This window comes from Charadrius vociferus, unplaced genomic scaffold, assembly GCF_000708025.1.
Source record: "Charadrius vociferus isolate BGI_N301 unplaced genomic scaffold, ASM70802v2 scaffold1196, whole genome shotgun sequence".
Taxonomy (NCBI): Eukaryota; Metazoa; Chordata; class Aves; order Charadriiformes; family Charadriidae; genus Charadrius; species Charadrius vociferus.
Genome location: NW_009648977.1, coordinates 253536 through 266594, shown reverse-complemented (window position 1 = coordinate 266594; position 13059 = coordinate 253536). Strand labels below are relative to the sequence as shown.

At 36.7% G+C, this 13059-nt stretch overlaps 1 protein-coding gene across 1 annotated transcript in view; it reads left to right on the top strand.

Annotated features, from left to right (window-relative positions):
• The window catches only part of CLEC16A (C-type lectin domain family 16, member A), a 76801-nt gene that overhangs the window by 18128 nt on the left and 45614 nt on the right, over positions 1-13059 (top strand). Inside the window, 3 exon segments of the mRNA XM_009887744.1 lie at positions 5416-5644; positions 7102-7231; positions 11149-11249. Coding sequence (XP_009886046.1) covers positions 5416-5644; positions 7102-7231; positions 11149-11249 — 460 coding nt within the window.

Genomic DNA, 13059 nt, shown 5'->3' with positions numbered 1-13059 from the left:
TAGCAGTAAAACTGATCATCTCTGAAGGTGTGCATCAGAGTGCATAAGAGAATATAGACCAGCCACAAAGAGATGGGAGCACTATCACTTTGTCATTGGCCTTGTATCTTCAGATTTAATCCGGTGTAGATGTTGCTAGATGCTGTTGTTAGTGGTTTTTTTTAAGTATGTCATGTATTTGATTTTTTTCCCCCCTTTTGTTACGGGTTTCACAGTTTGTGAAATGCTAGCTTGTTAGTTTTTAAAAGGCCTATTTGGGGATGGTAATAAGAAGGGGATATGGCCTTACTTTGGTTAAGAGGCTTCTGACTGTAGTTCTGTCTAAAGATTGAACATGTCCCCTGATGTCTGACTGGTCAGCAAAGAGTTACTGATGGAATGTTTAATTTATAACAAGCAGTAGATTGGTTCTTATGCATGTTTGTTCCCAGCAGTGGTGTCCTGGTTTGAGGTAAAACAGAACCAATTTTCTGTTCAGCAATTTTACTTTTCAGTTAAGCCTTTTCTAAATAACAGAACTGTCTGAAGTTAATGGCATATTTTTCTGACAGTATCCACTTCCAGAGTGGTGAGACCTGATTGTTCATAATTTATACCAAGGAATGGTATGCAGAGAGGCTCTTGCTTATACTTACTGCTATAACACCCAAGGGCAGCTAACTTTATGTGCCCCATTGGAGGGTTGGAAGCAGAAAAGCGTAGAGGGGTTGCACCTGTGGGGAGGAGTGGACAGGACAGGTGACCCAAAACTGACCAACAAGGTATTCCATCCCATCTGCCTCATGCTCAGTATAAAAGCTGAGGGATCAAAGGGTCAGCCCTCTTTCTTCAATGGCCGGCATCCGAGGAGGACTCTGTCTGTTTGCCTGCCTTGATCCCCGTCCACACGTTCCTGAACCCAGATCTGGAATCCAGTTCCTGTCCATTGCTGAGTCCAGTCTGGGACTTTCCCAGTGCCAGCCGGTGACATGATCATCATCCTGGGAGCTCTATACGGTTTTGTATATATTGTATATATTTCATTATTTTCTTGTTATTATTTTATTAATATTTTCATTAAGGTAGTTTAGTTTCTTTTTAAATTTATAAGTCTCTTTTCTCTCTCATCCTGCTCTCCCTGAAGGGAGATGCTCTCCCTTCTCTGAAGGGGAGAGAAGTAAAAGAGAGAATCTGTCATTCATTTTAGTGGCCAGCCCAGCCAAAACCATGACAAGTGGCTATATCTCTGAGAGTTTCAGGGGGAGATACACTTCAACTCTTCCATAATACAAGTCAACTTTTCCAAATTTCTTCTTACAATGCAGTGGAAGCTGTGTGGGCTGATCTTGGCCAGTAGCTTTTGGATTCTGGTATTTTGTACTGTTGACCTTGACGTTTAGAATCTAATATTTTAAAGAAAAAAAAATACAGTGGAATGGTAGAGCTGACTGAATACTCTAAGATAAAGCAATCTCTTACTTGTGTTAGCAAATGTCTGACCTTGTGCTAGCGGCATACTGAATGTTGTGTGTGTTACTTGTGCAGAAGCAGCTTTGTTACTAGGAAATTTGTGGCAAGAGGGTGGGGCACCAGTTGTTGCAGAAGTGAGATTTTCTTTTCCTGTTATAGTTACTGTACGGAGTTGCACAATATCTGTAGCGTATGTTTGTGTGCTTGCACTAACATTAGGAATATTAAAGGTTTCTGTCATGGTTTGGGCTGCTTCTTACTGGTTTTTAAGATGTGTCTTCATGGCATGTAAACTGGGAGTTCTGTCATACCTGAACAGGTAGTAAATAGGAGGGGTGTTGGCCTTCTAGGATAGACACTCGGTTAAACTGCTAGAGGTGGAGCTTTTTTACAGGGAGACAAGAGTGGTGGCACTTTTGATGGATGAGGAAAAAACTTCCATGGGAGAAACTTTAGGTTTTGGTAAATTCAACCATATTCTTTAATGAAACCTTGGAGGGGAAAGCCTGTACTGTCAGAAAGCCTACTGGTGGAGGTTGGTTATTTGCAGAAAGAGCAGGGGGTAATCTTCAGCAGAAGAGTTCCATGCCCTACTTCCAGTGAGGGGAGCTATCAAGTGAGCTGCTCTCAATTGATGAGCATGAACACCGACTGTATGTATTGCATGGTGTTTCCTACTGATACACAACTCAGTGCAGTAAGGCTAAAGTCAGCTGTGTAGATAGGGAGGCACAGAAAACTTAAGTAGAGGCAGTTTCTCGTTGCTCTGTGATAGGTCTTCTTAGAGGAGAAAGTTGGTTTTTGAGCATTGTTAGCCGTTTCAGGGGCTGTTCTTTGGACTGTAAGGTGTATTGTGATCATTGTAAAGTTACTACTGTGGTATATTCTGTTGCAAAGAAATTACAAACTTCTGTTGAATAATGGAAGCTATTTCAGAAGCTACTTTAGAGTTGCTTGTTCTGGCATTAGTAGAGGAAAGTTATGAGCAAGTTTTTTAATTTACTTTTTGACTTGAGTTTAGAATTGTGTGTGTTCTTAAGTCAGACCCAAATTTATCTTTTACTGCTTCCTTTCTGTTATAATTTCCCATGGTAATCATTCTGAGACTCTCCTAAGCTTGTTGTTTTGGAGATATTTCTGTGTGTTATGGTGAACTCCAGTTATCTCTAAACTCCCGCTCTGTACGTAACACCGTTCATCTCTTGTTACGTAGATGTCTTGATATATTTAAATTAAAGTGTAACTTCCAGTTTCTAATTAATATGTAGTTTCTAAAACCCAAAGTACGTAGAATGTCATGTCTGTATTAATCTCCCTAATAAGATGAATTAAAGTGGAATGAGGTGTAGAGAGTATGGACTGAGATTACCAAAAGCAGGGTCATGTGTCCTCATGATAGGAGACTAAATGAGTAAAGAATACTTAATAGAAGACGAGAAGGATTGCAGTTGCTGTGTATAAATGCAGAAATGTATATAAATATCCAGAGTTATTTAGGGCAAGAGTAATGGTAGTTGTCAGGAAAGAAACAAATCGTACTTTTTCCTAGAAATCAATTTCTGGGAAAAATCACCAGTAGATCTAACTGCTGATAGCTTGTGAATTGACAATAATGTACCCATGGAGATCTGCTGAACATTATAGGGCAATAATGATTGCCCAGCCTCCATTGAACAGATTCTCTACCTCAAAGTATAGCAAATTAAGATACACCTTCCTTTCCATATTTTTCCCTGTATTTCTGTTTTTAGGTGGCACCAAAAGAAATACTAACTCTTAGCTGATGATGAGTTGAATATGTATAGCCAACAGAATATATTTAAACTTGTTGGTAGTCATCACTCTAAGGTTTACCTTACTTCCTGTGAGATCTGTTTTCCTGCATAATTTGGATGTGGGCCAGTTCCACCTATTTCATGTTTCTTGGTTTCTTGTTTAACCTACTTTCTCCTTCCTGTAAAAGTTGTTACTGGTACTGCTTTATTTTACCAGCACACATTGCACAAGATAAACCATAATTGAAAATATGGTTAAAAGACATTTTAAAAGTATAAAATAGCATTATCTCAAACTGTATAATCAACTTAGATAAACCGTATACTATGTAAATTAAGTCTGATTTTAGAATGTTTTAAAGATATAGCCTTATTATATTTAGCAGAACAGAATACATATGTTGGCTTTTTCTCAGCATTCTTTCTTGAGATGGAACCAGACCGTGGTTCGGTGCTTATGAGCACATTGCTGTCTACTGGTCTCTTCTGTTATTTTGATCATAGGGCTAACAGGATCTTAGAAATGCAAGGATGTTACATACATGCATTCTTCATAAAGAAAGTAGCTACGGGATTCTAGGAAGCAATTGTAAGAAGTGAACGCAGGAAGAGGAAAATGCGTTATGCAACTTGCATGCTACTTTACTTTTTTGCCCTAAAGAATAAGACTTAAGGTGTTCCTCCCTTTTCTTACGACTTTTTTGACCACAGGCCATCAATAAAAAATAATCTGGTTGTAACTCTGGTTGTTTTATAACCCTCCTATGTTCCAGGTTGATCAGACTAAAAATATATCAGAGAGGTTACTGGGGGACATAAGTGTGGTAAATTTCACATTGTGGGTTTTTTGGTATTGTGAAAGATTCCTCCTACTACATGGGTTGTTTCAGTCCCAAGTGTAAGGTGACTTTTGCAAGATTTCTGTAAAATCTTTTTCAAAAGTCAGAAGATTCAGAGAAACACTTTGGCCTTTTGACTTGTAGAAAGCTTTTTCACAGATCCTTTCCTAATCTCTTATTTTATATGTGTAGATGTTCCTTATTAAGTGAAGGGAGGGATTTTTCCAAACTTTGTTACTGAGCTGTCTGATGCACTCATCTTCAATGCCTATTGTACTTGAGTCACCTAAGGCAAGGAAGGGAATCAGTTTTGTGTTTAATCTGGTCTTGCTTCTTTTCTCTTGCTTGCCATTAAATTTTTAACCCTTTAGCCAGCATCAGCTAGATGTGATTGAAGTACTGAGGTCTGAAAGGTAATGAAGTTTTTATAGCAGTCTTGTTCAGTGTAAACCTGTGCTGGCACGAAGCCCCCAAATCATATGTTTTGCTTCACATTAACAGGAGAGGTTTGGCTGATCCATGTTTATAGCTCTGGGTGGGAGGGAGCATGTACTCTGGTAATCCAGCTGGCAGGCCTAACAAGCAAGAAGGTTGCTCAAAGCGTCACAGCTCAGAAACAGTCTGCAAAATTGTAGGAAACCAAGTTTTGTTAGTCCTGCTAGTTGCAGAACTTCTTGTAGTGTCTTTTGTCTTCTGATATCTTTGGGTAGAACACTAATATATTAAAGTCTAACAAATTAAGTGGTGTTGTTTTCCGGACTTGGTAAGTCCATGTCTGGAAGCCCCAAAAAGGTTGGTTGATGTCAGTGCCATTTGTTCCTAGCTGATACAAGGACTAGTATGCTGTAGAGGGAAGCTTAAGATTGAAAAAAAGCTTGTGGCATAGAGCGTTGGTTTTTGTCCTTGCTAGTGCCAAAGACATTTAAAGAGTATATTTCATATGAATACATTGCTGTCAACACACACTTTAGATTTTGCTGCCTTTATCCTTTTTGCAAAAGGTGTCTTTATTTTATGTGTACTAGCTGTCTTACCTGTTAAGAAAGATCAATGAAGGGAGGGAAAAAATAATAATAATAGATGAAATAGGTAGTTCTATGTCTTTTTGTCTCAAGATGGCATACTTTTAAATGATAGATCTTTAAAATACATTACTTTTGAGATAATTGTTCTATTGATGGTTTGATACAACTTGAGGTGTGCTTTCTTGTATTTTAAAATGGATTTGAGATTTGTAAGTGATATTCTAATCTACATTCTAAAAACCCTCTTTTATGTGAGCTGAAGTTTCTTTATCAGTTAGAGTTAAAAATGTCTTGCTGTAACTCAATGTAAACTCTTCAAATTTTCAGGCAAAGTCAAGTATCAGATGTTTCATAAAACCAACAGAAACACTTGAGAGGTCTCTTGAAATTAATAAACAGAAAGGGAAGAAGAGGTTGCAGAAAAGACCCAACTATAAAAATGTTGGTGAAGAAGATGAAGAGGAGAGAGGATCTGAAGATAACCAAGATGACCTAGATAAAAGTAAAGGTACAGAAGCAAGTTCAAAGGGCCTCAGAACAAGCAGTGAAAATGAAGGTGAGTATATCGGTGAATAAAAAGTATGCTTACAATTTGGATACTTTTATTTACTGTATGGACCTAGTTGTGATCTGTTACATGACTTGTTCTGTTGTTGCACTAGGTAAACGTGGGACTACTAAATTTGTTTCAGTCTTTGGCTGTGTTTTTTTTTCTCGTGTTAAGTCGTTCTGTCAGAACATGTACTTCTAATCTGATTTAAAACCATAAAAGTTTTTTCATGTATTTCTGTAGTCTTTGGCCCTCATCACACATGCATGTCTTGCACCGAAGTGTACATGATTATGGGGTACTTTATAAGTAGACTTAACAATTTTGTAACTTTTCATTCTGTAGCAAGGTAAATGGTGTAGCCACTTCACCTTTGTAAGATGGTTGGGATTATTTTATGCATGTTTCAATGGTAAAATTCAACAAGTGTGCTAAAGGTGACAGTAAGTGGTATAAGATGATATTAAATAGCTCAAAACTGAAGAAACACCTTTAACTTTTAGGTTTTTTAATTGCATGTTCTCAGGATTTTTTGACAATGCTAACGTAAGAAGAATTGGTTTTAGGATGAGTGGTCTTACAGCATATCATGACTGTTTTACTAGTTAGTAACTAGTAAGTTAGTAACTAGTTTTACTAGTTAGTAGGTTGTACATGAGAAACTAGTCTTTACTTTGGGCAGATTGAGAAAAATGTGGCAGAGTTGCATGCAAGCAATTGAAAACAAGACCTTTATGCTTTGACAGCACTCCCCAAACATAGTTGCATTTTGATTTAGGTGAACAGTCTGTTTGAGAAGGCTTTCTATAAATGGTGTCAATTAACTGAAGATGTATTGTCTACCATGACTTGAAGAAAATAGGGCATGATCTACTGTTTAAACTGGTGCATTTGGTAGTAATCTTTGTCCAAATTCTTAAGCAAAAGCTAGATTTGGTCCTAATTTGTCTACTTAAAGCCAATAGGTCCCACATGCGACCAGGTATCCCGTTTGCTGTAATTGTAGAGACCTGTTTACACCCTCTGTGAAACTTGGTGTCCACCCGTGCCCCAATCTCACCAGCGTTTTCACAAAGAATTTTTTTTTCTTTTTTTTTTTTTCAGAAAGAGGTTCTGTGTTTTTTTTCTTCCTGTGGTTGGGAGAGGAGGGGGATTACTGTTGCCTGTTTATTTGCCAAAGTAATCTGTATATCTTCTTTACGTATATTATGCATATGTATAATTTTCTTATAGCAGTTAAATTCCTTTAAGAAATGTAAGCAAAATTCTTTATTTTATTGGGAAGAAAATTTGCTTACATCCGTTCATTAACTTTTCTGAAGTTATGGTGATACCTTTTATATATACTTGCATCAGTCACTTTTAATGCAAAACAGAAAATACAAAACAGCATGTGATAACTTTGTTAAAAATAACAAATTTTGGTGTTGTGGGTTTTTTGTTTGTTTTTTGTTTTGTTTTAGAAATAGAGATGGTAATCATGGAGAGATGTAAACTGTCAGAATTGTCTATCTCTGCTGTGACAGAACAGAATACAACAGATGAAGAAAAGAGTGCAGCTGCCTCTGGGAGTGAGATAACAAACTTGAACAGGTATAAGGGAACTGTAATATATTTTGCTGGATTGCTTCCTGTTAACTCCTGCGTCTTTTAAGGGATGTGTCAAGGCTGCCCCCAATTAAAATTACATGGGTTCTTGTGGATCACAAATAAGTGAGGCAACAGAAAAATGGTATGTGGGTTCTCTACTGATTGGTTTCGGAAATGGTCCTGTTCCTTTGTAAAATTTGTGCTTTCCTTTGTGGCAATTGTGATGCCTTAAGTTGATAAAGTTACATTACTGACTATTAACACAATAAAACCAGAGTAGAAATGTTTAGATTCCAGAATTCTCTAAACCTCTAAATTAAGCCAGAAGAAATTTTCTTAATATTTATGGTCACATCTGTCAATTTTGTATATACCTTATAGGGGAAAAAACAAGGAAAATACCTCAGTTCAGGGCTGAATTTTGCAGAATTTTAGTAGCAGTAGTTATGAATGAACCTTACTAATGTATGTACGGTTTCCAAGGTCTGTTAGTATACCCTAGGTTTATCGAAAACTTCTCCTGGAAATGCAGTGTTTAAGTGGTTTTGGGAGCAGAAATTGCCTGACTTCAAAATTTAAACTTGGATATATGAAACACCCAAAAGACACTGTCTCAGTAAGAATTTTGCGTTCTTGTTATTAGAATGCTGAAGAGAAGAAATCAAACGTGCCATCTCTGACACAAAAGTAGTTGCAAATGTGTCTCTTGGGGAAATGCACGTTTAATAGGATTTCAAATTTATTTTTAAACTTGATAAATGTTGCCTGATATTCCCAGAATTTCATTCTGTCTCCACTATAGCTTTGATGTAGCTTAGATTACATTAATTAATAAAGATAACATTTCATTTCACTGTAAAAGCGAAATTGAACCTCGACTTGAACTGGCTTTAAAATACATTGTTCTAGATTATTGATATTTTGACTAAAATATGTGCCAAATAGCTTTTAGAAAGAAATTGGCAGTTACTGCGTTGAATACTGAAGCAACCAGGATGATCAGGTCTTGAAAAGTGCAAAATATTTAGATGCAACATGCCAATCCATTTGGCAAATGTCTGCATTTCGGGACTCTCTTGATCTGCAGATATGATCTGACAGCATCCTGTGTCTTTCCTAAAAATAAACAGCAGCAAAAATTTTCACAGAGCTAGAAATATTTTTAAAATAAGGATAGACCTTGTGTAGGGCATGAATTTTTGGAAATATAGCTGGATAAGCTGCTATAGCTTAAGATTTTGTGTTATTCTATATGCCAAATGTAGTATTTGAAACAGTAATTAAAGCTCTCAAGAAATTTGCTCAAGTGTGTGTAGCTTCTTTCCTACACTGATTGGTGTCACTGAGTCTTGTGGATAAGGTACCATGTGGTAGTGGAAAATGCAGTGATCTTTTATTCCATGCTTGGAAGTGGGAGAAATTTCCATCACTGGAATAATCGTTAGTGATTGTGATGATCGTGATTACTGATGTATTGCAGTCTTCAGTTGTGGACACACTCTAAAAGAATAAATAATTTGAAGGATAATTGTGTAGCATTTGATCTGTTTTGTCTATGAAGTCACTCGTAAAAGGCTAGTAAAGTAAGCAAATGCTTACAGAGTTAAGAAATACACTTGAAAATACTTGCCATATAGCCTTTAATATTAATAGTGGTTTTTAAAAATTGTCCAGTAGCTGTGGAAAAATAAATAAAAACCAGCACAGTTTGGTGTTAAAAATCTGTAAGTCATGTGTTCAATTTCCCTTAGCCCTTTTACTATTGCGAAGAACATAAAAGAGAAAGTTTAAGTGTTTTTGGTGTAATTTTATTTTGATGTGCCTCGCTACTGGAAAGTTTAAGCTTTTTACGATATGCTGCACAGCACAGTTTTTTCCAGAATGCAAAACCTTCTTGGTGTGTTGTGCCTTCTGTTGCTGCTTTCTTACAGCTGAAGTTTTTCATGGGTCTATCCTATTTTTAGTCTGTATGAGAATCTGTTGATGGGTGGGATTACTAGAAGTTATTCCAGCTTCCAATTAAGACTTTGATAGTACAGATAGATAGATGCTGTGAAGAAGCATCTGGAATGAAAATTATTTCTCTCACTGCTGTAATCATATTGTTTTAAAGTAATGTAATTTCACAGATCTAAGTAGTATGTGCATGGAAAAACGATGAAAAATGCATTAAAGATTACAGGAGTCATTTAATACCATGTAATATTGGTGTTAATAGAACAGCTACTGATATTTCTGTGGCTTTGACCTCCTAAAACATTGGTTTTAATAAAATTAAAATAAATACTAGTTTTATGTCGTAGGTCAGATGGCAATTACCATGTATTGTTGGTCTGACAACAGACTTAGTGTTGTCTAGCATTTCACTATTTTAATGATCTTGAACCTGGATAGCTTGGTCCTCTTTCTTCTTTAGTCCTTGAAACTGAACTCCCTTTGCTATGTGTAAAGCACCCTGTTTCAGGGTGTCATGAGGCTTGTTGGGCTCATTTAATGCTCAGGAAGACTTGGTTTATTTTCAACACTGCTAATTCTTTAGGCTGTTTTTGCGTGAATAGTTATGTTCTTTTGAGATCTACAATAGGAACATAGCTTAGGTCCATACAGCAGAGCTGAACTTGGGCAAAGAGTGATCGTAACTCAGTGGAATTTAAGTATATCATAGAGGATGCTTGTAATCCAGCTTCAGAAATGTGCAAACATATGAGTGCAACGTCATGAACAGAGCAGAGGAACAGTGTGTTCTGTTATCCTTGTTGCAGCCTTGTTTTAGTAAAAGAGAGCATGCTATTCAAATGTGGGTGGAGGGGAAGCGTGGAGTCTGATGGGAAGTGTTAAATATATTGTTAAGATTTCAGTTGAGTGGCTTACCTAGATACAGTAAGTGTTACCGTGAGGGCCCCACAGGTCTGGAATAGGTATAGAAGTATGTTGTGTTCTTGTCTTTGATAGACATCCTGAACTATAGCTAACCACAGTGATGAGTTTGTGGTGGATGCTTCTTGTCTGCTAGGTCTGAAGATAGGAAAACGTATTTGGTTTTATGACTTCGGATGTTATTTTGATGTATTTTATTTGGATGTAATTTAGGTAACAAGGATTTTTTTTTTTATTTTTACTGTTAAAAAATTTTTTTGAGAGGTAGGAATTTTTTTTTTTTTTTTTTGCCTTGCCATCAGGCTTGTGCTAAGATCAACCGAATCTCAGCCATATCTGATCTGTCCAAACAGCTTGTGCATTAAGTTGACTTTTCTCATCTGCTCAGGGTATAGGTGAAGGGTGAAGTTAGCACTGTTTGTAGCTTCCTGTATATGTGTCGTAGGTCACAATGCTTAAACCCAGGAAAACAAAGCTCATCTTCAATCCAAAGCTTTCTTTTTTTCCATTCAAATGTTCTCTCCTTGTTAATTTTTCTTTCCTATGACTGTTTGATGGTAATGTCTTTGACTGATTGTTTTGGAATAACCTAGCTTCCTCCAAACTTTTGGTGAAAACTGCTTTCTTGTAATAGTAAAAACTTTTCAACTTCATTTAGTACGTGAATTTTAAGGTAGTCTTTTTTTATGCAACAGTGATAGCAGCTCTTTGAAGTTGCTTACATACAGACTTTAAACAAGCTGTGCGCTTCTGCATACTTACTAAATGTGCTATACGCAACCCAGTAAATGTGTGAACAATCAATTCTTGGGAAAGTATTATGCAACAAATCCCGTTGAAACATCAGAATTAATGTAAGAATGTAAATACAAGGCATGACTATAATCTGAGTGCTCTTAAACAGGTTAATTTTTGTTTAATGCCTGAAAATGTGCATTACTGTAAATTTGCCTCTTGCCACATGTAGAGCAGGATAATTACTCATTTTGCTGTAGATGTGATCTTTTTCTTCTAAACTGTTTTAAAATTACTCTTTTCCACAGGCCTTTTCTTGATATGGTCTATAATGCACTAGACTGTGCTGACGATGATTACTATGCCCTCTTCGTGCTCTGTCTTCTATATGCAATGTCACATAACAAAGGTAAGCAATTTTTGCTTTTTCCGGAGAAAACTAAATGAGACACATGGTTTTAGGTAAGCACGATCTGTTTGTAGCGTATGTTTATGCATGCCTTAAATGGTGAGGAATTCTTTACATGGGGGAGGCAGAAATAAGTATGCTGTAAGTAAAAACAGTTGCTAGGGATCACCTTTTTAAGAACAATTTGTTAGAAGGCTTTGTGAACATCAGATAACTTTTCTTCCATAGGTTTCTTGGAATTGGAATAGGATTATTGTGTTTAATTTCTAATCTCTTCATTTCAGTTGAAGACTGACTATAGTGGGCTACATATTTATGGGATCCAATTCTTTCCCACTTTGCATGTACTGTGATTGCTACATGTAAGCCAAGTATAAAAGCTGTCAGTGTTCTAGGCCATAATACATCTTGCAAGTCTTCCAAGGACCCCAGATGATTTTACAAGCCAGCAAAACTGTTAAATGTGTAATTCATTGTAATTCAGAAAGTATGAGAATATGTAACCATTTCTAAGGGATGATTATGGTTAGCTTTTTTGCTGTTTATCTTTGTGTGCATTTTAAATAGAATCCTTATGAAACAATAATGTAAACAACTCATACATATGAATAATCATGTGTTTCGGGAATTGAGCACTAAATGTAAGTTATTTTCTGCTTATGAGGATAGTTTCTATAACATACTAGTAATTTAAATGAATCAACTGCTACAGTAAACTGAGCAAAAGAGCGTCAGGTGTGATGGCATGCTTAAAAGTAAGGATTCTGTTATAGCGTCAAGGTACCTCTAAATGGGCAAGTAGAGTGGAAATGAGAGTCTTGAGGGAACTAGCTAAGCTGAGCTCCTCCTGTTCTTCTCCATGCTATTGATGGCTTTATCTTTTTCCAGGAATGAAAGAATGCTTCTCTGAGATTGTAATTTGCAGACAATTTCAGGGATTTCATATCTCTTACGACAAGAGATAATAACGCAACTAATATCACCAAAGATAGCACCACAGCCTTGCTATGCTTTAGCCCTCTCTGACTTGCATCTCTGATTTCCCACCCCTACCTTGCAACCAGTATACTTCTTCCAGAAAATGTCTTTCCCTGAGAGACTTTTGAGCATCACTATGCTAGAAAATCCTGATGTCAGAGATGGATTCTCTTCTCTTAAAATTCATTAGTTGAAGCTGTGAATATCCAAAATCATTAGTTGCAGCTGTTGCAGCTCCAGAAAGTCTTTGGAAGTCTTTCAACGTCATTGTAAAGAAGTAAGCCTGCACTCTAGGGTTGTATTTCTTAGGAATTTTTCTATGTAAGACCATAGTCCTTCAGCCCACTGTATTTGCTTTCAGTGTAATTAGTCACTCTTCAATATCCCGTTCCCAGAAAAAAAGTCTGATCTTCTCTCTTGTTTCAGAGATGATTTGCTTACATCTATAGCATTGCTGTAAACAGTGAGCAATGCAGCAGATGCAGCCTCTTGCTGCTTACTTTCAGCAATCTTGGTGCTATTTATTTTTCACCCAATATTCAGAGTTAGCAAGAGAAATATAACAGGCAGTGAAATATCTGCCTTTTAAGAGACGGAAAGTATCCCGGCCCTAAAACTGGAGATAGCTCTTATGAGTTTAAGGGATCAAAATCTACACTTCATTTTTTGGTGGTCACATCAGCGCTGTCTAAATGAAAAATTCTTTAGGCTGTGCTTGTTGGCTTTTCTTGTCAACAATTTACATTAGCATGTTGCTCTTTGAAAGCTATTTTCCTTTCTTCCCCTATCCTTGACCCTTAGGTGCTAGACAGATAATGACGTCTAGTTCTGG